The 24,482-nt window shown below is 38.7% G+C and overlaps 2 protein-coding genes, 1 long non-coding RNA gene and 1 pseudogene across 4 annotated transcripts; 1 reads left to right on the top strand and 3 right to left on the bottom strand.

The window, feature by feature from the left end:
• Positions 1-520: 520 nt before the first annotated feature.
• LOC310734925 (uncharacterized protein) lies at positions 521-17,524 on the bottom strand. The gene is made up of 4 exons (XM_083557405.1): positions 17,239-17,524; positions 11,072-12,494; positions 5,842-5,876; positions 521-2,518 (listed from the first exon to the last, which is right to left on the bottom strand). Exons 1-4 carry the CDS (start codon positions 17,241-17,243, stop codon positions 1,093-1,095), a joined length of 2,889 nt encoding a protein of 962 aa, XP_083413531.1. The 5' UTR covers positions 17,244-17,524; the 3' UTR covers positions 521-1,092.
• On the top strand, positions 6,863-8,059 carry LOC310734123. The gene is made up of 2 exons (XR_014535973.1): positions 6,863-7,007; positions 7,127-8,059. It is a non-coding gene; the product is annotated as an uncharacterized lncRNA (long non-coding RNA).
• On the bottom strand, positions 7,373-9,920 carry LOC310734094 (interferon-induced protein with tetratricopeptide repeats 5-like; annotated as a pseudogene). Its single transcript, XR_014538178.1, has 2 exons — positions 9,689-9,920; positions 7,373-9,578 (listed from the first exon to the last, which is right to left on the bottom strand). The product of XR_014538178.1 is annotated as an interferon-induced protein with tetratricopeptide repeats 5-like (transcript).
• Positions 17,525-20,225: 2,701 nt separating the features above from the next.
• Positions 20,226-21,830, bottom strand: LOC310735093 (uncharacterized protein). The gene is made up of 3 exons (XM_083557662.1): positions 21,807-21,830; positions 21,232-21,764; positions 20,226-21,134 (listed from the first exon to the last, which is right to left on the bottom strand). The coding sequence occupies exons 2-3, from the start codon at positions 21,556-21,558 to the stop codon at positions 20,874-20,876; spliced, it is 588 nt and encodes a 195-aa protein (XP_083413788.1). The 5' UTR covers positions 21,559-21,764; positions 21,807-21,830; the 3' UTR covers positions 20,226-20,873.
• Positions 21,831-24,482: the final 2,652 nt, after the last annotated feature.

The raw sequence follows: 24,482 nt of genomic DNA, 5'->3' as shown, positions 1-24,482 counted from the left end.
GACGTGTGTGTGTGTGTGCGAGCGTGCGTGCGTGCGCGCGCGCGCGAAGGGGGGGCCTGTAGCGTGTCCGAGCGGTCTAAGGCGCTGGATTAAGGCTCCAGTCTCTTCGGGGGCTTGGGTTCGAATCCCACTGCTGCCAATTAGGTTTTTCTACATATCCATCCTCAAATGTGGACTTCAGTAAAGATACATAAAGAAGTGTGTGTTCTGATCAATACTTTACAAACCTGTGTTTTACACTTTGACATTGCTGGATTGTCAGAGAGGAATGATTGAGACTATTACCAAATTATTATAATCTTTTTGAAATTGACAGTTTTCAAATGACAATAAAGAATTTAAAGTGAAATTATTTTTCAAAATTTACAACATTACAATGTGTGTGTTCGCGTGTGTGAAAGTTTTAAGGAAAGTCTGAATTAAATAAATTTTACACTTTCACATTTCCTCTCTCCATATACAACCTGAACCATAAACATGCTTTGAGTATTTAAAATATGTTTAAATATAACAAAACATATTCACATGATTTAAACAAATTTTATTTTCATTTGGTTGCAGAAAAACATGCATTAATATTACACATTAGAACATTAATATGCAGCCTTCATAAATGTGCAAAATATATTCACAGTTTTAAAAGACTTGAGATTTCGAGATCAGTAGTGAGAGGATTTAGTAAATTACATTCACTTATCAAGACAAACAACAATTTTTTTTTATTTAGCTGGATTCTGCTGCTTTACTTATTCGAATTAATTTCTAATGTGTCTCCAAAATCTTCCTTTTTAATCATTTTTATCCTGCTTACTGCCTTAGCACAGACAAAGCTTCCTGCTTCTTTAATCTCCTCGATAATCATATCAGTGTGTATTTCCACTCTTAACACATTTAGTGTTGTAAAACTGACTTGTATTAAGGCGTGAGAGTGCACTGAGAGTGTGTCCATGTACATTTTAACAAATAGCTGTGTTTGCTACATCCACACATTTAAAATAAGATTACAGATGCTACACTGTTAACAGTAAATATCATGAATAATAAATGAGTATATAGATATTTGGCTGTGTATCATAATTTATATTGCTAATATTACTGTAGAGAAAGCCTAAGCTCACAAAGATCACTGAGGTACTCCTCATTATCTACATAGGTCAGCGCTTTCTCAAAGCACTCTATGGCTTGTTGTTTTTCTCCTCGTTCCTTATGAATGATTCCAAGTATTCCAAAGGCCTCTCCATCATTTGGGTTGTTCCTAATTCTTCTCTCTGCAATCTGTCTCAGACTTTTAGCACTTTTTTTCCCTTCAAATTCATTTGGATTTATCTTTAGACATTCAATGTAATGTTTGATGGCAGCAGGCTCACATCTCATAACGTAATGCTGAAATTCTGCATAAAACACATGAACAGCCTGGTAGTTGTCTTTTTTCTCTTTGGCTGCTTGAAATGCATTCTGGAACATTTCTTCTGCTCTTGATATATCCCGATTTACCCCATATTGCAAGGCCAATTCAGCCATGGCTAGAATGAAGCGGGTTTTCAATTTGATTGCCATCTCCAAATGGTAGATGCATTGCTCTTGAGCTCGTTTAATTTCAGCTCCTTTTGTGTGGTGGCTTCCTGCCCGCTTCATCTTTATAATCTTTTGTTTATAGCAGAGCCCCAGCTGATGGTGTATAAAAGCTGTGTTTGACACTTTCTCTAATGCTTTCTTTAGCAGGGCAATGGACCTGTCCACAGATCCTGCATTCCGTAAATACTTTCCAACATAGCGAATCACATGTGGGTGTTCTGGAGACCTCTCTATGGCTTGCTCCACTAGGCTCTCTGCCTCACTGTACTTCTTGAAAACAGCCAATCTCAGAGCAAGCAGAACTTTAAGAACATCATCATCTGGGTTAGTGGCTATAGCTCGTCTAAGTTGATTAACAGCATCTGAAGTTTCTGGTGCACATCCTTGGTCCACAGTCTCAGTCCGATACAGAGCAATGGCAAGGCCGGAATTCCATTCAGCCTCCTCAGGGTCCAGCTCCAGGGCCTTTTTAAAACATTCTTTTGCCCTTTCATAATATTTGAGTGAAAACTTAAGGAATGTCCATCCTTTTTCTCCAAGCACCTCAGCATATGGGACAGATGGATATTTCTCTTTATTCTCCCTCAGCTTATTCAGGTACATTTCACACTCTGCAAAATTTCCCATATGATAGTATAACCATGCAAGGTCTCCATAGGCAACAACAAGCAGCTTATCAGAGTCATTTCCATGAGCTTTAATGAGTTCTACAGATTTTTTACAGTTGCTGAGAGCCTCAGTATTGGTGCCTTGTAGAAACTTCACAAATCCCATACAGCTGTGTGTACGTGCAGCACCTGCCTCCTTTCCAAAATCCAGGTTAAACTGTTCTTCTAATCTGTTCAGAAGGTAATTGAGATCTACATCATTTTTATTCAGAGCCCAGGTGAAATGGCATTCTTGCTGAAGAAGTCTGGCTTTTAAATCTGTGCCTTGAGTTGAACTGGTAGAGAAAGAAAATGAATTAACCTGATTAAAACGTGTTTAAAAATATTAATATCATCATAAGGTACATCATAATATCATTTGTACCTTTAGTTTCTTTTGTAGACTTCTGGTCAGTAACATAATGCGTGTAATTTTAGAATATGTGCTTCTGAATCACTTATTAGAGGGGAAAATTATTACGAGTTTGGATAAAGTGGGTTTATATGTCATTCTGTATTGTAATGGAGCTAATGAGCAAATCTATGTGACTTTACTAATACATAAACTGGAAAAATAATAAAATCTTTTTAAAAGAACAATTTAGTTCCTTTTTCCTGGTAAAAAATTATGCTCACTGCACTGCTGGCTTTGTAACTCTCCACCCATTGTTAAAAAAAAAAATCAACTAATCATTTTGCTTTTGTTATTTGGATATCATTATATGCAAACAGAAAAGTAAATGCAAAACAATACAAAAGCTTCACTCTTTTAAACCTTTATCCCTGGATTTATTTTTTATTCAACACTTACACTCTGTTCTAAGCACTTTCCCTCAAGTTTCACTTTTTTCAATTTCAATTCTCTTCTTTTTTTCAAAGTCAATTTCTCTTTTTGCATTTGTAATAACAATCTATAAGTGTTCTCATATATTTTAAAACCAAAGAGATTTATTTTCCTTGAATATGGTGAATAAAGATCTTTTTGAACTAATTTGCACTAAATCATCAACACATATCTTCTGACCACACATCTCTCTTTCATTTGTATTGATTTTGGATTTTAAGGTTGAAGAACAACAACAATAACATAATTTTTGTTTAAACAACTGTAACTGCACATCTGTAATTTAATTTGGAAAAATTGGGATAAGTGTGCAGTTAGATGATTTACAAAGTAAATAGGAAAAAAATGAGAAGTACAACTGATTAAATATAAAGAAAAAAAAAGTCCATTAATATTATAATATCCGTAGAAAGATGTATAAAAAACTAATGGCAAGGTAGTATTAAGATTAAGTGTGTGTGTGTGTGTGTGTGTGTGTGTGTGTGTGTGTGTGTGTGTGTGTGTGTGTGTAATAGACATGTGAAAGTGATGTTTTGTGGTGTGTGATGTGGGTGATGTTCCTGCATTGTGTTTGTTTTTGGAAGATTTTTGAAATAAACCTCTAATGGTGATTCAAGAAAACATTTTATTCCATTATTGCATTTAACTGCTTCAAAATCCAGCTTTGATAAACAAGCTTACTATTTGCCCAAAACACAGGTGGTGCTGGTCAAACCGGTAGATTAACAATTAATTGACTTATTGTGTGCAGTAAAACACAATAAATCCATTTTAAACCCATTTAATAACACTGATTGTCAAAAAAGCAGCTTTACAGAAATGTATATATTAAAATATGAATTAAAGCTGCAAGCAGCGATGTGCGGGCCCTCGCACCCGGGCTTACAGCCACCCGGTGTCCTGAGGAAAACAGCGAACAGTGGGGCGAGGTGCATGTAAGCGAGTAAAGACGGGAGAATTATGGCACAGTCATTTCAAAGTGCCACACTTCTTGTTGCCAGCAGGTGGCGCTATGACTATAACTAAATATGGAAATGTAGAGCTGTTCAGATCAGGAGTCTTATCAATCATGTGAAGTTTGGGGCAGATTGGACATTGTATGTCCGAGTTATAGCAACTTCCCTTTTTTAATGGCGAATCCTCGAAATTTGCCAGACCACCATGGACACGCCCATCGACGAAAACTCTAGATCTTCGCAATTTTACATTGCAACGGCTTTTAGATTATGCCTACCGAATTTGGTGTTGATCTGAACAAATTTTAACTGTTATCCTCATGGTGAGTCATTGAAATTTGTCACGGCGCCATGGACACACCCTTTAACGCACGCTCAAGATCTTCACAATTCACTAGTGCAAAGGTCTTAAGATAAGACTGGCCAAAAAAACAGGGGATGGCAGTAAATTTCTAGGCGTAGTTCATTGCACAGTAAAACAGGACACTTCCTGTTGCCAGCAGGTGGCCTATAACTATTACTAAATATGGAAATGTAGATCTGATCAGATCAGGAGTCTTATGAATCAAGTTTGGGGCAGATTGGACATTGTATGTCCGAGTTATAGCAACTTCCGTTTTCATGGCGAATCGTCGAAATTTGTCAGACCATCAAGGACACGCCCTTTGACGAAAACTCTAGATCTTCGCAATTTAACATTGCTAAGGCCTTTAGATTATGCATGCCAAATTTGGTGTTGATCTGAAGAAATCTCTAGGAGGAGTTTGTTAAAGTATGACATGTGCGAATGGCAGAAACGACCAAAAATGATTTTGTACCAAGAGACTTTTGTAGGTCTTAGTGTGTTACGTGTGTGTACTGATTTTCAGACATGTACGTGAAACATAGCTCAAGCCAGACACTGTTGAACGTGTACAGGTGGCGCTACTGAGCCGGTTCTGCCACATCCACTTTCGAGGAACATAGCGTACCTAATCTTTCGACTTTTTTCTCTTTGTGCGCAAAGTTTCGTGAGTTTTCGAGCGATTTAATAATTAATAATAATGATAAGGAGAAAAAAATAAGAAACAACACAATTACAATAGGGTCCTACGCAACATCGGTGCTCAGGCCCTAAAAAGTTCATAGGTTTTAGAGTCCCTAATTTGCAAACCTGCATATCAGGATATAAAACCTCCTAAGACCCAGAGTCTTTTTGAACATCAGAAGTCATTATAACAATTTGATTTTAATTTAAGCACTTTTGTACGTCTCTCTGGACAAGGGCATCTGCTAAATGTCACAAATGTAAATGTAAATGTTCTATTTTATTATTAGAATTTAGTTTTATAATTTAATAATAACATAACTATATTAATTTGTCCTCATGGCTGTACTATGTACATGTGGTCATTTCCATAGGTAAACTAATTTACCTATGGAATTTACATTATGTATTAGAGACATACTAACAAGACTACTCTTTCCCATAACTTCATGGTGTAACTGATCAACTTTATTCCCCTGTAGTTACTGAAGGTCTGCACATCTCCCTTGTTCTTAAAAACCAGTACCAGCTCACTCCTTCTCCATTCCTCAGGCATCCTCTCACCTTCCAAAATCTTGTTGAACAACCTGTTTAAAAACTCCACTGCCATCTCTCCTAAACATCTCCATGCTTCTACCTGTTCCAACAGACTTTCCGCTCTTTATCCTCTTAATCGCTGCTCTCACTTCCTCCTTACTAATCATGTCCACTTTCTTGCAATTACTCTTGCGTTAATGTTATAAAAAACAGACTGAATATACAAAAGTACGTCTTCAGTATGATATCACTTACCTCATGGTGATCAGTCTGGGTGATGTGCAATCGGTCTTTCACCCTGGAGAGGACTATATAGTGGCACGGATATGATCGGTGTTATTCTCCGCCCATGCATTTAATCTGTTGAGTAATAGAGACCGAAAGTTTTTATTTCCAAACTTCAGATGACGTCATATAGAAACAACAATATAATCGCCTGAATTGTAATAGTATGTGGAGGGAAATTAAGTGTCAATATCAGTTCATACTCCTGTTAAATATTTTATGAAGCAAACATGACATGGTGCATAATTATAGCCTAAAGAAATAAAAGCAAAAAAAAACATGTTAGTTTAACTCTAGTTTCATTTCATCCTCCAAGACCACTTCTAGTCATTTTCCTCAAGGTTACTCCATTGCTCTGTGTACAGCTGTCATCGTATCTTAGCATTAACTCTTTCGTATTACTTGAAAAAAAGAAAAAAGAAATATCAATGTAAGTTACCTCATATCTATTCTGAAGTAAGCTCTTCCTGTGTTTTTATTGATGGGAACAAACCTACTGTACTTCTTTTCTGGCTACACAGCTTCCTCACACCAGCAACTAAGTGAAAATTAAAGTTTACTTTTTTGGTAAAATGGTTTAAGGTGCTAGGTTTTATGACTCTGATTCTTTGGGGTTTGAATTCCAGCAGCATCAAATGAATCTTGTGTTTAGTTATGATAACTGTACATCACACTTGGTTAAACTTGTCACTGACTTCTGTGTAATCATATACATTATAAATATGTTCATGTTAAAATATTATTTATAAAAACCTGCATTTTACACTCATCTGAAATTTTTGATGAATCAGTGACACCGAAAACTATGAAGTAGTGTAGTAGTGTGATTTCAGACATTTGTCTTCAATCCAGAGGACCACTAAGAGTTTAATATTTTTATTGGATCCTTTGACTAGTACATTCCTGAAAGGAGGAAGAACACAAACTAATACAGTAGTGCATTTAAACTGTTGAGGAATAGAAACCAAAAGTTTTCATTTCCAACCTGCACTAAAGACTACATTTTAGACTGTGTACAGAGGGACTATCGAGAGCATTGCACTTGGAATTGCACCGTCTTGGATTGCAAAACCCTACAGCGGATAGTGAGGATGTTTAGACTGTGTAACAGTTTCTTGAGACTCCTCAACATGAAGGTACTGGTATCACACACACACACACACACACACACACACACACACACACACACACACACACACACACACACACACACACAACAGAAAAAAGTTTTTTTTCTGGTTGGTGGACACCACAGGAACCTACACAGCAACCTTCTTTCTCAGTGGCTTTGCACTCATCTCCAGCGCTTTCCTGCTGTGTACCATCACTGTGGTCCGTTACTGCCAGAGAATTCAGAGGAACTCGATAAGCAAAGTCTCCACACCAGAAGCATGTGAAGGCAAACAGGCAGAGTTTTATACTGCAAAAATCTAATAGTGTTGGACCTATTGGTTATATCATCTGTATTGTTTTATTTTTGTTAAAAAAGCAAAAACAATACAAAACAAAAAAACAGGTGCATAAACTTCAGTAGTTAGTGGGGGGAAACAAGAAATTTGTAGCAGTACCAGCAAATTTTCACAGTCTGAAATTCGGTTAATGTGCCCTTTCTATCTGGCAACTTTCTGTTAGAAAGCATTTCATTTGTAGATTGTGAATGAAAAGTTCAAAACAGAAAAGGTGAGTTAGAGTTGGTGCATATTGCATCGTTTGTTTGTTTTGTTTTTTTCGTTTGTTTTTGTAAAGTGTTTATCCAAAAGTGCTGTATAACTTGATAATGTGTTTGTTGTGTTTTTCTCTCTAGTATGTCTAGTATCTCACATGTACTGTGGTTAAAAATATCAGTGTCATACTTTTTCAATGAATCAGCTTGGAAGAGAAATTAGTGCCACTAGAGGGCAGTGCTGATTCAACTCATTCCAAACTTGGACAATTACTGGAAGCTGATATGTCAGTGTTCATATCAAGTACATTGACAGAAGATGAAGTTTTAGTGACCATCTTATAAGATATATTTACATATTATCTTTATTAGATGAAAGAAAAAATTTACAATGTCTTTTACAATAAACATGTTTTAAACTAAATAATGAATAATTAAAGATTAGCCCAGTGACATAAAAAAAGTCTGTACTGATCTTGAATAAACATTTTATTCCTGTTTGAGTAATAAAGGGTACTTGTTTAATACTTACTACTGCTCCCACCTTTAAACAAAGAATTATTGTTTTACTCAAGTAGAATAAACAGAAATTACTGGTAAATCATGACTCAGAATGCAATTCTGCTCTTGTATCAGAATGCAAATGACCCTGCTTCAAAAACAGAATACACAGAATAGTTAGATATTCATAAACACTAGTATTTTGCAGAATGTCTTCAGCCTCCTATGGCCCTGCATTTCTCTCTTCTTTACTCACAGGGATCCTCAAGTCTTTCCTGCTCCCAGGGCTTTTAGACGAACGTTTATAATTAATCTTTTCCAGCTGTTTAGCACTTTTCTTCCCATCTACAGTGCCTTCATCTGTCTTTAGACATTCCATATAACAAGTGATGGTTTCAGGTAGGGATCTCCTTCTGTACTGCTGAAACTGCCCGTAAGAGAGGTACACCTGCTGTAGGTATTCGTTTTTCTCTTTAGCTTTATGCAGAGTTTGCTGAAACATCTCATCTGCACGATCAAGATCCCCATCCTCGCCGTACTGATTTGCCAGCTCAATCATAGCTTTAATGAAGTCAGGCTTTAGTTCGGTGGTCTTGTCTAAATAATAAATGCACTGACTTCGACTCCTCTGAATCTCAGCACCAGCACTAGGTGAGTTTTGACTTCCTTCACGCTGCAAAGTAATTGCTTTTCTCTTGTAGCAGAGAGCAAGCTGATGGTGTATGAAAGCTGATGTGGGTGACTTCTCTAAAACTCTTTTTAGCAGTGCAATGGACCTCTCCACTGAGCCATAGATCCTCAAAAATTTCCCCACATATCGAATGACATTAGGAGCATTCGGAGAACCCTCCAGAGCTTCTTCCACCAAACTCTCCCCTTCATTGTACTCCTTGGCTTCACCAAGTCTTACTGCTAAGAGAGCTTTAAGCTCATCATTATCCGGGTTTGTGTCTATGGCCTGACGCAGTTGTTTAATTGTTCTTTCACTTGGACACTGTGTTTCTGTTCTGTGGAGCACAAAAGCATAACCACAATTCCATTCAGCATTCATGGGCTCCAGCTCCAAAACCTTCTCAAAGCACTCTTTTGCCTGGTTGTAGTACTTGCGAGAGAACTTGAAGTAGGCCCAGGCCTTTTCTCCAAGCACTTGATGACAAAGACCCAAAGATGAATCTGGCAATTCCTGTACAACACTTCTGATCTTCTCCAGGTAACTCTCACATTCACTAAAGCACTTCAACTGGTACTGTAACCAGGCTAAATTCCCATAGGGCACTATGAGCCACTTGTCACAGTCATCCAGCCTGCTCTCTTTAGTGAGCTCTACACACTTCTGCAGGTAGCCAAGTGCGTCTTGAGAAGACCCCAGGAGATGCTTAACATATCCCAAAGAGTTGTATGTCTGTGCAAGTCCTGCTTTCTCGCCAAGATTAAAGTCAGCATGTTTAAAAGATCTGTAAAGATCTCTTCTTTTTTCAGCTTCCAGGTGAAGTGACATTCAAGCTTGTGTAGTTCTGCCTGGAGAAGTGTGGCTTCTTTTAGACTGTAACACAGAAGCAGCAACCGCTTAATACGGTATTGTAAAGTTATTCAGTGTCTCACACACAACATCTCGTGACCGACTATTTTCTTTCTAGTTATTATAACGCTTACCTCATTGTGGTCATCTGCCGCAATCCGGAATACAATTTCCAGAAAGTGAATGACTATGAAACAGTGAGAAACCTAGAAATCTGAAGCATTTCCTGGATTAAAATGATGCTTGTGTAATCATGTGTTCGGTGGAAATCGAAACTTAGGGAAGCTCATGGGCGTGTAGTTAAAGACAAACAGCATATTAATAATGAAAACGGCGAGTTTGGAGTTTAGTGCGTGGAAACACCACAAATCGCTAATATATATGTGTATATGTGTGTGTGTGTGTGTGTATATATATTATATGTATAATGTTTGTTTATTTTGTTTTGTACATTTCGGTGACGTGTGTGTGTGTGTGTGTGTGGTACCGTGGCCGAGCGGTCTAAGGCGCTGGATTAAGGCTCCAGTCTCTTTGGGGGCGTGGGTTCGAAACCCACCGCTGCCAATTAGGTTTTTCTACATATCCATCCTCAAATGTGGACTTCAGTAAAGATACATAAAGAAGTGTGTGTTCTGATCAATACTTTACAAACCTGTGTTTTACACTTTGACATTTCTGGATTGTCAGAGAGGAATGATTGAGACTATTACTGAAATATTATATTCTTTCTGATTTCAGAAAGATTATAATAATCTTTCTGATTTCAGTTTTCAAATGACAAAGAATTTAAAGTGAAATTATTTTTCAAAATTTACAACATTACAATGTGTGTGCTTGCGTGTGTGAAAATATTAGGGAAAGTCTGAATTAAATAAATTTTACACTTTCACATTTCCTCTCTCCATATACAACCTGAACCATAAACATGCTTTGAGTATTTAGTATATATTTAAATATAACGAAACATATTCACATGATTTGAACAAATTTTATTTTCATTTGGTTGCAGAAAAACATGCATTAATATTACACATTAGAACATTGTTATGCAGCCTTCATAAATGTGCAAAATATATTCACAGTTTTAAAAAGACTTGAGATTTTGAAATCAGTAGTGAGAGGATTTAGTAAATTACATTCACTTATCAAGAAAAACAACAAAAAACCTATTATTTATCTGGATTCTGCTGCTTTTCTAATTCGTATTAATTTCTAATTTTTTATCCTGCTTACTGCCTTAGCACAGACAAAGCTTCCTGCTTCTTTAATCTCCTCAGTAATCATGTCAGTGTGTATTTTCACTCTTAACACATTTAGTGTTGTAAAACTGACTTGTATTAAGGCGTGAAAGTGCACTGAGAGTGTGTCCATGTACATCTTAACAAATAGCTGTGTTTGCTACATCCACACATTTAAAATAAGATTACAGATGCTACAATGTTAACATTAAATATCATGAATAATAAATGAGTATATAGATATTTGGCTGTGTATCATGCTTTATATTGCTAATATTACTGTAGAGAAAGCCTAAGCTCACAAAGATCACTGAGGTACTCCTCATTATCTACATAGGTCAGCGCTTTCTCAAAGCACTCTATGGCTTGTTGTTTTTCTCCTCGTTCCTTATGAATGATCCCAAGTATTCCAAAGGCCTCTCCGTCATTTGGGCTGTTCCCAATTCTTCTCTCTGCAATCTTTCTCAGACTTTTAGCACTTTTTTTCCCCTCATATTGATTTGGATTTATCTTTAGACATTCAATGTAATGTTTGATGGCAGCAGGCTCACATCTCATAACGTACTGCTGAAATTCTGCATAAAACACATGAACAGCCTGGTAGTTGTCTTTTTTCTCTTTGGCTGCTTGAAATGCATTCTGGAACATTTCTTCTGCTCTTGATATATCCCGATTAACCCCATATTGGAAGGCCAATTCAGCCATGGCTAGAATGAAGCCGGTTTTCAGTTCGATTGCCATCTCCAAATGGTAGATGCATTGCTCTTGAGCTCGTTTAATTTCAGCTCCTTTTGTGTGGTGGCTTCCTGCCCGCTTCATCTTTATAATCTTTTGTTTATAGCAGAGCCCCAGCTGATGGTGTATAAAAGCTGTGTTTGACACTTTCTCTAATGCTCTCCTTAGCAGGGCAATGGACCTGTCCACAGATCCTTCATGTCGTAAATACATTCCAACATATCGAATCACATGTGGGTGTTCTGGAGACCTCTCTAAGGCTTGCTCCACTAGGCTCTCTGCCTCACTGTACTTCTTGAAAACAGCCAATCTCAGAGCAAGCAGAACTTTAAGAACATCATCATCTGGGTTAGTGGCTATAGCTCGCCTAAGTTGATTAACAGCATCTGATGTTTCTGGTGCACATCCTTGGTCCACAAACTCTGTCCGATACAGAGCAATGGCAAGGCCGGAATTCCATTCAGCCTCCTCAGGGTCCAGATCCAGGGCTTTTTTAAAGCATTCTTTTGCCCTTTCATAATATTTACGTGAAAACTTAAGCAATGTCCATCCTTTCTCTCCAAGCACCTCAGCATATGGGACAGATGGATATTTCTCTTTAATCTCCCTTAGCCTATTCAGGTAGATTTCACACTCTGCAAAATTACCCATATTATAGTATAACCATGCAAGGTCTCCATAGGCAACAACAAGCAGCTTATCAGAGTCATTTCTATGAGCCTTAATGAGTTCTACAGATTTCTCACAGTTGCACAGAGCCTCAGTATTGGAGCCTAGTAGAAACTTCACATATCCCATACAGCTGTGTGTACGTGCAACTCCTGCCTCCTTCCCCAGATCCAGGCGTAGCTGTTCTTCTAGCCTGTTCAGAAGATCTGTGAGATCTACATCATTTTTATTTAGGGCCCAGGTGAAATGGCATTCTTGCTGAAGAAGTCTGGTTTTGACAACTGTGTTTACTGTTGAACTGGTAGAGAAAGAAATATGCAACATGCATAAATATGTATCATTAAAAAAATGGCTAATTTTTTCAAATTGTCTTGAGAACCGATCATTGCTCAGGATATTAACAAGAATTATATATAATTCTTTACTTATATATAATTTTTTACTTTACAACCACACACACACACACACACACACACACACACACACACACACACACACACACACACACATGCTGACAAAGCATAACATTATGGCACCTGTTTGTGTGTGTGGGATATATTAGGTAGCAAGTGAACATTTTGTCCTAAAAGGTAATGTGTTAGAAGGAGGAAAAATGGGCAAGCATAAGGATTTAAGGGAGTTTGACAAGGGCCAAATTGTGATGGCTAGATGACCGGGTCAGAGCATCTCCAAAACTGCAGCTCAACTGAATGCACGTGAGGAGTGAAGGCTGGCCTGTGTGGTCTGATCCAATAGACAAGCTACTGTAGATCAAATTGCTGAAGAAAGCATGTAAACCATATCTTCAAAGAGCTTACTTCGTGTACATGGGCATTGCCATGCTGGAACAGGTTTGGGTTTCCCAGTTCAAGTGAATGCAAAATTTTATTAAAGCGCATCTAAAGACGTCCTGTACAATTGAGTGCCTCCAGCTTTGTTTGGAAAAAAACCACATATAGCTGGAAAGGTCAGGTGACCCACTACTTTTGGAAATAGAGTGTGTGTGTATATATATATATATATATATATATATATATATATATATATATATATATATATATATATATATATATATATATATATATATATATATAGTTAGCTTCTAGCTTCTAGCTCCGTCGAGGCATGGAGTTTCTGGAGGTGTTGCTATCGCAGTAGATACGACCTTCAAACCAGTAAGACACAGCTTACATTTGACTAAAATGTTTTTGTCTTTATACTCAACTTAAGCTAAATAATGAGCAAATTTCCACTTTGAGAAATTCGTCTTGCTCTCGCCTCGATTCTTTTATATATATGTGTGTGGGTGTGGGTGTATATATATGTTCTTCTCAAAGCGACTCATTCGTCTTCATACCCCCTTGTCCTCTAACTCTGCCTCTTTCAAATTAACCACCTGCATGTCTTCCCTCACCCCTCACCACATCCATAAACCTCCTACATGGCCTTTCTCTTTTCCTCCTGCCTGGCAGCTCCATCATCAGCATTCTTCTTCTGATATTTCTATTTCCCTCCTCTACACATGACCAAAACATCTCAATCTAACCTCTCTCACTTTGTCTCTAAAAGATCCTAGAGGTGTTAAACAACCCAGAATATGTTTTATATTTTAGTCTGTCCAAAATAGTTACATTAGGCTTTGATGACATCTCATCTGATTCACAGGGAAGTCACCTGTATGGTTCTCAGTTCAGTAACATAAGAATCTAATATTCAAACAGACCAAGATCTACATATATATAAAACAGCATTTTAATCAACATTATTTTAGCTTTTTTTCATTATTTATTTCCACAAACAAATTTAATGGCAGCAGGATAAAAAGAGACAATGGTGGTCCAGGAGCTCTAACCCAGCCATTAGGGTTGCACAAGCCAGTGCACTCTTAGTGCCGGTCCCAAGATGATGGTGAGGAGAAAGGTAGATATGTTGTGTGTTCAGGAGACCAAGTGGAAAGGGAGTAAGGCCAGGATCATTGGAGGTGGGTTTAAACTGTTCTATCATGGTGTGGATGGAACGAGAAATGGTGTAGGGGTGATTCTGAAGGAAGAGTACAGTAAGAGGCTAGTGGAGGTGAAGAGAGTTTCTGATGAGGGGGATGAACGTGAAGCTGGAAGTTGAAGGGGCGATGATAAATGTCATCAGTGCTTATGCTTCACAAGTGGGTTGTGAGATGGAGGAAAAGGAAAAATTCTGGAGTGAGTTAGATGAATTGGTAGACGGTATACCTATAAATGAATGATTGTTAATTGGGGCAGATTTCAATGGACATGTAGGTGAAGGGATCAAGGTGATAAGGATGTGATGGGTAGGTATGGCTTTAAGAAGAGGAATGTGGAAGGGCAGGTGGTGGTAGATTTTGCTAAAAGGATGGAAATGGCAGTGGTGAAGACTAATTTGAAGAAAAAGGAGGATCATGGGGTGACGTAAAAGAGTGGAGGAAGGTGCACACAGGTAGTCTATGTTTTATGTAGGAGATGCAACCTAAAGGAGATTGGAGACTGTAATGTGTTGGCAGGGGACAGTGTAGCAAGACAGCATCGGATGGTGGTTAGTAGGATGGTTTTGGAGGTGAAGAAGAAAAGGAGGAGAGTGAAGAATAAAAGCAGAATAAGATGGTGGAAACTGAAGGCGGCAGACTGTTAGTGTGTGAGGCAGGGGCTCGGAGGTGTTGAAGAGGTTCTGGATCATTGGGCATCTACTGCAGAAGTGATAAGGGAGGCAGCTAGAAAGGTACTTGGTGTGACATCTGGAAATAGAATGGAAGACAAAGAGACATGGTGGTGGAATGGGGAAGTGCAGGAAAGCATAAGGAGAAAGAGGTTGGCAAAACAGAATTGGGATTGACAGAGTGATGAGAAAAGTAGGCAGGAGTACAAGGAGATGCAGCATCGGGTGAAGAGGGATGTGCCGAAAGCCAAGGAAAAGGCACATGAAAAGCTGTATGTGAAGTTGGACACTAAGGAAGGAGAAAATTATTTGTACTGATTGGCCAGGCAGAGGGACCGAGCTGGGAAGGATGTGCTGCAAGTTAGAGCAATAAAGGATGGAGATGGATATGTGTTGACTAATGAGGAGAGTGAGTTGAGAAGATGGAGGGAGTATTTTTAGCAGCTAATGAACGAGGAACATGAGAGAGAAGGTTGGATAGTGTGGACATGGTGAGGAAGTGGATAGGATTAGTAAGGAGGAAGTGAGAGCAGCAATTAAGAGGATGAAGAGTGGAAAGTCAGTTGGACCAGATGACATAATGGTAGAAGCATGGAGATGTTAAGGTGAGATGGCAGTGGAGTTTTTAACAAGATTGTTCAACAGGATTTTGTAAGGTGAGAGGATGCCTGTGGAATGGAGAAGGAGTGTGCTGGTACCGATCTTCAAGAAGCCAGGCTGAGAGAAGAGGTGACTATCTGCAATCAACAGTATGGTTTTATGCCGAGGAAGAGCACCACAGACACATTATTTGCTTTGAGAATGTTGATGGAGAAGTATAGAGAGGGTCAGCAGTGAATTTTGCAGTAGGAACAACAGACTGGATTAAGGTGGAGGTTGGACTGCATCAAGGATCGGCTCTAAATCCTTTCCTGTTTGCAGTGGTGATGTACAGGTTGAGGGATGAGGTCAGACAGGAGTCTCCATGCGGATAATATTGTTATTTGTGGTAAAAGTAGGGAGCAGGTTGAGATGAGCCTGGAAAGGTAAAGGTACACGCTGGAGAGAAGGGGAATGAAAGTCAGTAGGAGTAAGACAGAGTACATGTGTGTGAATGAGAGGGAGGGCAGTGGAGTGGTGCGGTTGTAGGGAGAAGAGGTGGAGAAGGTAGAGGAGTTCAGGTATCTGGGATCAACAGTGCAATGTAATGGAGAGTGTTATAGAAGTAAGGAAAAGAGTGCAGGCAGGGTGGAGTGGGTGGAGAAGAGTGACAGGAGTGATTTGTGATAGAAGGGTATCTGCAAGAGTGAAGACCTGCGATGTTTTATGGTTTAGAGACAGTAGCATTGAGTAAAAGACAGGAGGCGGAGCTGGAGGTAGCAAAGCCTTGTTGGGAGTGATGAGGATGGACAGGATTAGAAACAAGTTTATTAAAAGGACAGCGCATGTAGGACCGTTTTGGAGACAAGGTGAGGGAGGCGAGATTGAGATGGTTTGGATATGTTCAGAGGAGGGACATGGGGTATATTGGTAGGAGAATGCTGAAGATGGAGCCACCAGAAAGGAGGAAAAGAGGAAGACCAAGGAAGAGGTTTATGGATGTGGTGAGGGACATGCAGGTAGTTGGGTTGGGACCCCTAATGGGAGAAGCCTAATGGATAAGACGAAGAAGAAGAAGAAGAAGAAGAAGAAGGTGGTCCAGGAGCTCTCTGGTGTGTGTTTCTTAACAACAAATCTTTGGTCGAAACTTTTAAAGACCACAAGATGTTGCTCTGCATAGTGTGTACAGAGTGTACATTCTCATAAAACTGGTATATAAATCTTATATGTCGTTAAGGGAAGGTTAAAGCATGCCTCTAAAAGCTATACTGTGGTGCAATCTTATGGTCACTTATGGTCAAAATATGTATCTTACACTATCTTTTGTGTTAATGTCATTGTTAGTGTTAAAACTGTTTTTACACTATCTCACACACATTTCCTTGTCCGTTCAGTGTCTATAGGATATTTACGATGTTAGTCTGTAAGGTAAACAGAGAGTCTTATCTGGGCTCACAAATTTTGGACTGGTATATCCTCTAGTCTAAACAGGAAAACACTTTAGGTCAGCCTTTTGTGTGTGCGTGTTCGTGTGTGTGTGCGTGGACTGTATCATCCTGTGTATAAATACGTGTCTGCCACCTGCAATAAACTAAAGAGAGGAAACATTGCTACATTCTGTGTGATGTGTATTTCTTCTTCCCTGAATTCAGAAAGGCACTACGTAGCATCACAGGTCGTATGGAAAATCTCTCCATGAATTAAGTTTCGTTTTGGGCATGATAAAAATCTAACAGTCATAAAAAACAAACTGAAGATATACAAAAGTATGTCTACAGTATGATTTTACTTACCTCATGGTGATCAGTCTGGGTGATGTGCTATCGGTCTTTCACCCTGGAGAGGACTATATAGTGGCACGGATATGAGCAGTGTTATTCTCCGACAATGCATTTAATCTGTTGAGGAATAGAAACCAAAAGTATTTTCCTTTCCAACCTTCAGATGACATCATATGGAAACAACAATATAATCGCCTGAATTGTAATAGTACGTGAAGGAAAATGAAATGTCAATATCAGGTCACACTCCTGTTAAATATTTTATGAAGCAAACAGGGCATGTTGCATAATTATAGCCTGTAGAAATAAAAGCAAAAAAAAAAAAAATGCTTGTTTATCTCTAGTTACGTTTCATCCTCCAACACCGCTCCCAAGCCATTTCCTTATTGTCATTCCATGGCTTTTTGTACAGCTATCATCTTAGCTTAGCATTAACCCTTTCATATTACCTATAAACTAGATTTACTAAACCTGCGCAAATTTGCGTACATTCACTGGACCTAACACCTACTGGCACCCCTGCTGAGATTTCCACAGGCCTTCAGCTAGATTGTTCTCCTGCTTTTGTTGTGCAAACACACCCATTACCTGTGAGGCCTGGCACATTTGCATTTGTTTACTCAAAGTAGCTCAGAGGCCATACCTCTGTTTGTGCTGCATGAATCGGCAACGAAGTTCCTTAGCTAGAAGTCTCAGAAACAATCTGCTTTTGCCTGTCCACCCTGTACACGCCTTGTGCCAAATGTAGGCATTTACCGACGCTAGGTTCAGCATATTGTAAAAAAACACTACTGGCCACCGTGCGTGTTGCTGCTCTTATAGAATACATCCGCGCCATTTGGTCCAACACGTCTACACCACACTGTAAAAGCAGAGAAAGGGAGAGAGAGAGTTATGAGTATATGTGCTTTTTTTCTATAGGCCTGTATAGTAAACATGTCAAGTCAAGTCAAGTCAAGTTTATTTCTATAGTGCTTTTCACAACAGACATTGTCCCAAACAGCTTTACAGAAATCAACAGTCAAGGTGAACGGTGTGCATTTATCCCTGATTAGCAAGTCATGGCGACTGTGGCAAGGAAAAACTCCCTTAGATGTAATAAGGAGGAAACCTTGAGAGGAACCAGACTCAAAAGGTGACCCATCCTCATTTGGGTGACATCAAGAGTTTGATCATAAATCTTTTAACAAATCTTTCAGCACATCAGAAAACATTGTAGCACTGGTGTAAAATTATACACACATTCACATACACTCATGTGGTTTTAGTCTGTTATTGTGTTGTGTTTCCTCTTTCAGCTATCACCGAACGTCACGTCTTGGTGCATGGAAATTAGAACACACACAGTCTTGTTTTTTTTGGTTCATAAATTGTCAAGGAGACACTGCCACTTTTAAGCACTGAAGTGGAGAATACCTTTCTCTGTGCAGTGTCTTTTGCAAGTTGAGGAAGTTGTAGCGTCTGACACAGGTAATTTAGATTTCATATCCCAGGCATTCCTTTTAACCTATGACATCTACATCTCAATCAAAAGGTGAAACTTTTATTGGAGGTGGTCTATCCCACAGTGTCACACTCCCCCTCCGAAGACATGAAACAGGACTCGAAACTCTGCTCCAATATGACTGTTTGTGACACACACGCACACACACACACACACACACACACACACACACACACACACACACACACACACACACGCACAACACAATGGGGCACTCTTTTACTTATCAAACAAATAAGATGTTCCACATTCCACAACATTAACCTATACCCTGTATGTAGCGCCTCCCCAATTATAGTGGTACTGTCTTATTAATTATAGTCTGATAATGTCTTATTCTTGTAACCCTGTTTTAATGTTGTCTCTTCCTTTTGATTTCAAAGTTGATTTAACATTATCTGTTCTGTACTTTCCTGACAAGGGTGCATTTTATTTATGTATCAGAACACAACACTGTACTAACATCAGTTATACGTTAATTACTGGTCCCAGCATGTTAATGTATATCTGTTCTGATGCTATATGTCCTTTTAAGGCCTGATGTCAGAATGTAAACAAAATTATCTGCTCTTCACTTTCCTAATGAAAGTGCATTTTGTTTTGTGTTTACATTTTTTTTATCAGAACGTAAATATCGTAGTAACATCAGTTACACTTTGACTACTGATCTATGTATGTAATGTACCGCTGCCTTTATGCCGTCATTTCTCTTCATGTTTAGTATCCAAATGACCACAAAATTATCTGTTACTTATTTTTCAAACAATGGTGCATTTTATTTGATCACGAAAGGTACCATACCGTTTTAAAACACTTTGGATAAAACTTTTTTAGAAAGTTTTATAGACCAAACCACGCTCACAGACACATAAAACAAAGGGAGTTTTTCCCTCCAAAATTTCAGGCCGTAGTATTGGCCATTCCCCCAAAGATGGGTGGAGTTCGGAACCTTTAAAATGTCACAAACACCACCAATCGTTGGTCAGACGTACGAAACAGCTTGGAAACAACTCCCTCTTTCTTCAAGATCTTCCGACAAGCTTCACTTCCAAGAACAACAACTGCTCTGATCTTCAGGAGAACATGGAAGAACATCTGACCCCACCCTAACCGGCTTTTCAAAGATTTCTCTGTCGCATCCGGACTCTTGTGCAACAAGCCAATGCAAGAAACTGTTCTTTTTACCAACCAATTTAGATGCGTACTTTAAGTTTTATTGAATCTTAAGGTGAATTTAAATTCCTGTGACGATTTCCCAGTTAGGGTGTGCTTAATTTTGAAGTTTAAGCTTGCCTTTCCTTTCCTTCTCTCCTTTCTTCTTTTCCTTTCTCTTCCTTCTTTCCTAATTTTAACTTTGTTTATTTTATTTTTAATTTTTTAAACTTAACTTCTTTTGTTTGTTTGTGTAGTTAGCTTTATGTTGTGTTTGTCTCATTCATTAAACGCCATAATTTTCACCAGTGATTGCCTCTGAGTATCGCTCATAACTTAAAATAAATGAAGGTTACGTCTTTCTTGGCCGGGGAGATACCTCTTTTCTAAAATTAATAAAGATTATACTGTCTGTTTGGCGGACGAACAGACCAAATAAGTGTAACGTTAATTCCATTACCGTCAATTTCAACTTAACTTGAATATTTATAATAAATTATAAATATTTACCTTTCTATGCGAGCTAAATTCGCTACAAAGTTCACGACCGGACTTTATTCAGCGTGCCCAGTAGCGTTGTTTTGCGCTACAGCAGTCTGTGCGACAGTGACAGTGAAGTAAAGAAATTGTCCGTCGTGACATTTCTCCCATCATCCAAAAATGGCTCCATCAGATTTATGACCACGTTCTCTGCCAGCCTCTCTCCCTTCTGATGACTGGGGTCCTTTTCCAAGTATTTGGTCTCCAAATCCGTGGCCATCCAAAACTTGATCCCAAATTTGTCTGGCTTGGTTGCGATATACTGTGGGAATGGACAACGAACCTTGGTAGGGAACAGCTGTTCATCTATGGTCATGTGTTCTCCTAGAGTGAAACTCTCAGCACAGTTCTTGTTGAAGCGTTTCCAGATGTCGGAGATCGCAGCAAATTTGTCTGTTTTCACCCGTTCTGCCCGCGTGTCCTTATGATCAAATCGAAGGTGTTGCATAATTTAAATGAATCTATCTCGGGGCATTGTCTCTTTGATTACTGGCACCAGAAAGCTTTCTGACCAGCAATCCACAATGGCACCAACGGGACACATGATTGCTCTTACAAACAGAATTAAAATGAATGCCATCAGTTCATGAATTGCCAAATTCCAGTCTGGCTCTGTTCTGCGGGCTTGATGGACTGTGCACTCCCTGATGGTCTGCAGCATTCCATCGTCTAACAGGCAAAGATAGCTTTGGAGCACGCTTGTAATTTTACACTGTCGAAAGATAAACAAATAGAGAATGGGAAATTTACATGAACCTCACTCTAAATAGGTTTATATAAATATCATATGTACTATGGCAATGACAAACCTTAGCAGACTCTGTGGGTCCAGCTTGCGCAGTGAAGCACGAGTGATTTGCTACTGCACTGGGCATTCCAATGTCCTCCTCTACCCACACAGTGCCGTCTTTTGCCATCTGGCTCAGACAGGGCTTCCCAGGCTTCCCACGGTGCATCTTCCGCGGAGGCATGTTGGGTTCTTGTTCCGTCTCCTTTTCGGATTCTTCTGAGGAGGTATCAGTGGCCTGCTGGACAAATGAAATCTCTCCTCCATCAGAGTCTGCTTCGTCCATTTCCTGAAGCCAGGCCAAAGCCTGTTGCGTGGAGAGGTTCTTCCTGCGTGATACGGAGGCCATCCTGATGTGCGTTCTCAAAAATGCGAAGAAGAAATTATTCTCCCGCCTGGGTTGGTCTGCTTTTATGCATAGCACTGTGCTGTAGTCATGCAATGCCACTCCCTTACATACACAGTCACAATGGACAGAATCACGACCAATTGTTAGGAAGGTTTCCTATCCAGCTCGAATGACCAAATGTTAGGATTTTTACTATCTGGTGTGAGCTAATCAGGGGATTGTACTCGCCCCAGTGTGTCAGTCAAAACACGGTACAGGATTCAGAACACTCAACTTTACTGGGTATAGAACTGACCGTATATGAGGTGATTCTTGCTATCTTCTGTTAGCTGCTGTTCGGTAGGTTGCGTGATGCAGAATGCATGCTGAAAGGCCTCTGCTGAGTGACCACTGCTAAATGGTCAGTGCTGAGTGACTCTGCTGAATGGTCAGTGCTTGGTGACAGGTTGCACAATGTCGAATGGCCACTGGTAGTTCACACCGTAGTTCACCAACTCCCTCAGAGCCGAATGAGTTCAGGAGACCCACGAGAGCATGAATTTCAAGTGCGAACAGATCGAAACTGGCTGTATCTCCAGGCTCTACACTAGAGGCAGACACACAAAAGATACACACACAAAGATATTTAACAGTAAAGCTGCAGACAACTCTGCGAGCTCTCTGACGACGATGAGATAGCTCAGTCGGTAAGGTGTTGGTTTGCTGATCAGCAAGTACCCACAATTTTGGGGGTTCCATCCCCCGCATTGCCAGTGAAAAATTTTTATTTCTCTTTTGAAATCTAATAGTTTGTCTACTTTGTGAAATAACTTGTAAATCTATTTGTTAATTAAAGAGACCTGTTTAAAAGATTGCTTTATTTTTTTGTCTTTCTTGAAAGACTTGTTTGGCCTACTTTTAATATGAGTTACATGGTGTTGAAGTATAGGAAAAGAAGCCATTTTGGTTCATTAGGCCCATTGACTGCCTCAACAAGGGAGAAAAGATAGCTCACTTGGTTAGGTGTTGTTTTATCGATCAGCAGGTCCCCACAAGGTTGGGGGTTCAATCCCAGGCATTGCCAAATAAAATTTTTTAATTTTCTTTTGAAATCTAATAGTTTGTCTACTTTGTAAAATTAAACTATAAATCTACTTGTTAATTAAAGAGACCTGTTTAAAAGATTGCTTTATTTATTTATTTATTTTTGAAAGACTTGTTTGGCCTACTTTTAATATGAGTTACATGGTGTTGAAGTAAAGGAAAAGAGGCCATTTTGGTTCATTAGGCCCATTGACTGCCTGTACAAGGGAAAAAAGATAGCTCACTCGGTAAGGTGTTGGTTTATCGATCAGCAGGTCTCCACAAGGTTGGGGGTTCAATCCCAGGCATTGCCAAGTAAAATATTTTAATTTTCTTTTGAAATCTAATAGTTTGTCTACTTTGTAAAATTAAACTATAAATCTACTTGTTAATTAAAGAGACCTGTTTAAAAGATTGCTTTATTTCTTTGTCTTTTTTGAAAGACTTGTTTGGCCGACTTTTATAATGAGTAACATGGTGTTGAAGTATAGGAAAAGCATCCATTTTGGTTCATTAGGCCCATTGACTGCCTGTACAAGAGAGAAAAGATAGCTCAGTCGGTAAGGTGTTGGTTTATCGATCAGCAGGTCCCCACAAGGTTGGGGGTTCAATCCCAAGCATTGCCAAGTAACATTTTTTAATTCTCTTTTGAAATCTAATATTTTGTCTACTTTGTAAAATTAAACTATAAATCTACTTGTTAATTAAAGAGACCTGTTTAAAAGACTGCTTTATTTCTTTGTCTTTTTTGAAAGACTTGTTTGGCCCACTTTTAATATGAGTTACATGGTGTTGAAGTATAGGAAAATAAGTCATTTTGGTTCATTAGGCCTATTGACTGCCTCCACAAGGGAGAAGAGATAGCTCACTCGGTAAGGTGTTGGTTTATCGATCAGCAGGTCCCCACAAGTTTGGGGGTTCAATCCCAGGCATTGCGAAGTAATAAGTTTTAATTTTCTTTTAAAATCTAATAGTTTGTCTACTTTGTAAAATTAAACTATAAATCTACTTGTTAATGAAAGAGACCTGTTTAAAAGATTGCTTTATTTCTTTGTCTTTTTTGAAAGACTTTTTTTGGCCTACTTTTAATACGAGTTACATGGTGTTGAAGTATAGGAAAAGAAGCCATATTGGTTCATTAGGCCCATTGACTGCCTGCACAAGAGAGAAAAGATAGCTCAGTCAGTAAGGTGTTGGTTTATCGATCAGCAGGTCCCCACGAGGTTGGTGATTCAATCCCAGGCATTGCCAAATATAATTTATTTATTTTCTTTTGAAATCTAATAGTTTGTCTACTTTGTAAAATTAAACTATAAATCTACTTGTTAATTAAAGAGACCTGTTTAAAAGATTGCTTTATTTCTTTGTCTTGAAATCTAATAGTTTGTCTACTTTGTAAAATTAAACTATAAATCTACTTGTTAATTAAACAGACCTGTTTAAAAGATTGCTTTATTTCTTTGTCTTGAAATCTAATAGTTTGTCTACTTTGTAAAATTAAACTATAAATCTACTTGTTAATTAAAGAGACCTGTTTAAAAGATTGCTTTATTTCTTTGTCTTTTTTGAAAGACTTGTTTGGCCCACTTTTAATATGAGTTACATGGTGTTGAAGTATTGGAAAAGAAGCGATGTTGGTTCATTAGGCCAATGACCGCTTGAACACGGGAGAAAAGATAGCTCACTCGGTAAGGTGTTGGTTTATCGATCAGCAGGTCCACACAAAGTTAGTGGTTCAATCCCAGGCATTGCCAAGTAAAAACTTTTTATTTTCTTTTGAAATCTAATAGTTTATCCACTTTGTAAAATTAAACTATAAATCTACTTGTTAATTAAAGAGACCTGTTTAAAAGATTGCTTTA

This window comes from Silurus aristotelis, assembly GCF_946808225.1.
Source record: "Silurus aristotelis genome assembly, chromosome: 12".
NCBI lineage: Eukaryota > Metazoa > Chordata > Actinopteri > Siluriformes > Siluridae > Silurus > Silurus aristotelis.
This window is presented reverse-complemented; position numbering and strand designations above follow the sequence as displayed.

Excerpts from the sequence above, each read along its gene's own strand:
- LOC310735093 (XM_083557662.1), bottom strand. The coding sequence starts at position 21,558 with ATGGCCTCCGTATCACGCAGGAAGAACCTCTCCACGCAACAGGCTTTG. Across the intron at positions 21,135-21,231 it reads GACCCACAGAGTCTGCTAAG|TGTAAAATTACAAGCGTGCT; the intron begins GTTTGTCATTGC and ends ATCTTTCGACAG.
- LOC310734925 (XM_083557405.1), bottom strand. Across the intron at positions 5,877-11,071 it reads AGCTTAGGCTTTCTCTACAG|ACCGATTGCACATCACCCAG; the intron begins TAATATTAGCAA and ends CCAGGGTGAAAG. Across the intron at positions 2,519-5,841 it reads CCCAGACTGATCACCATGAG|TTCAACTCAAGGCACAGATT; the intron begins GTAAGTGATATC and ends TTTCTCTACCAG.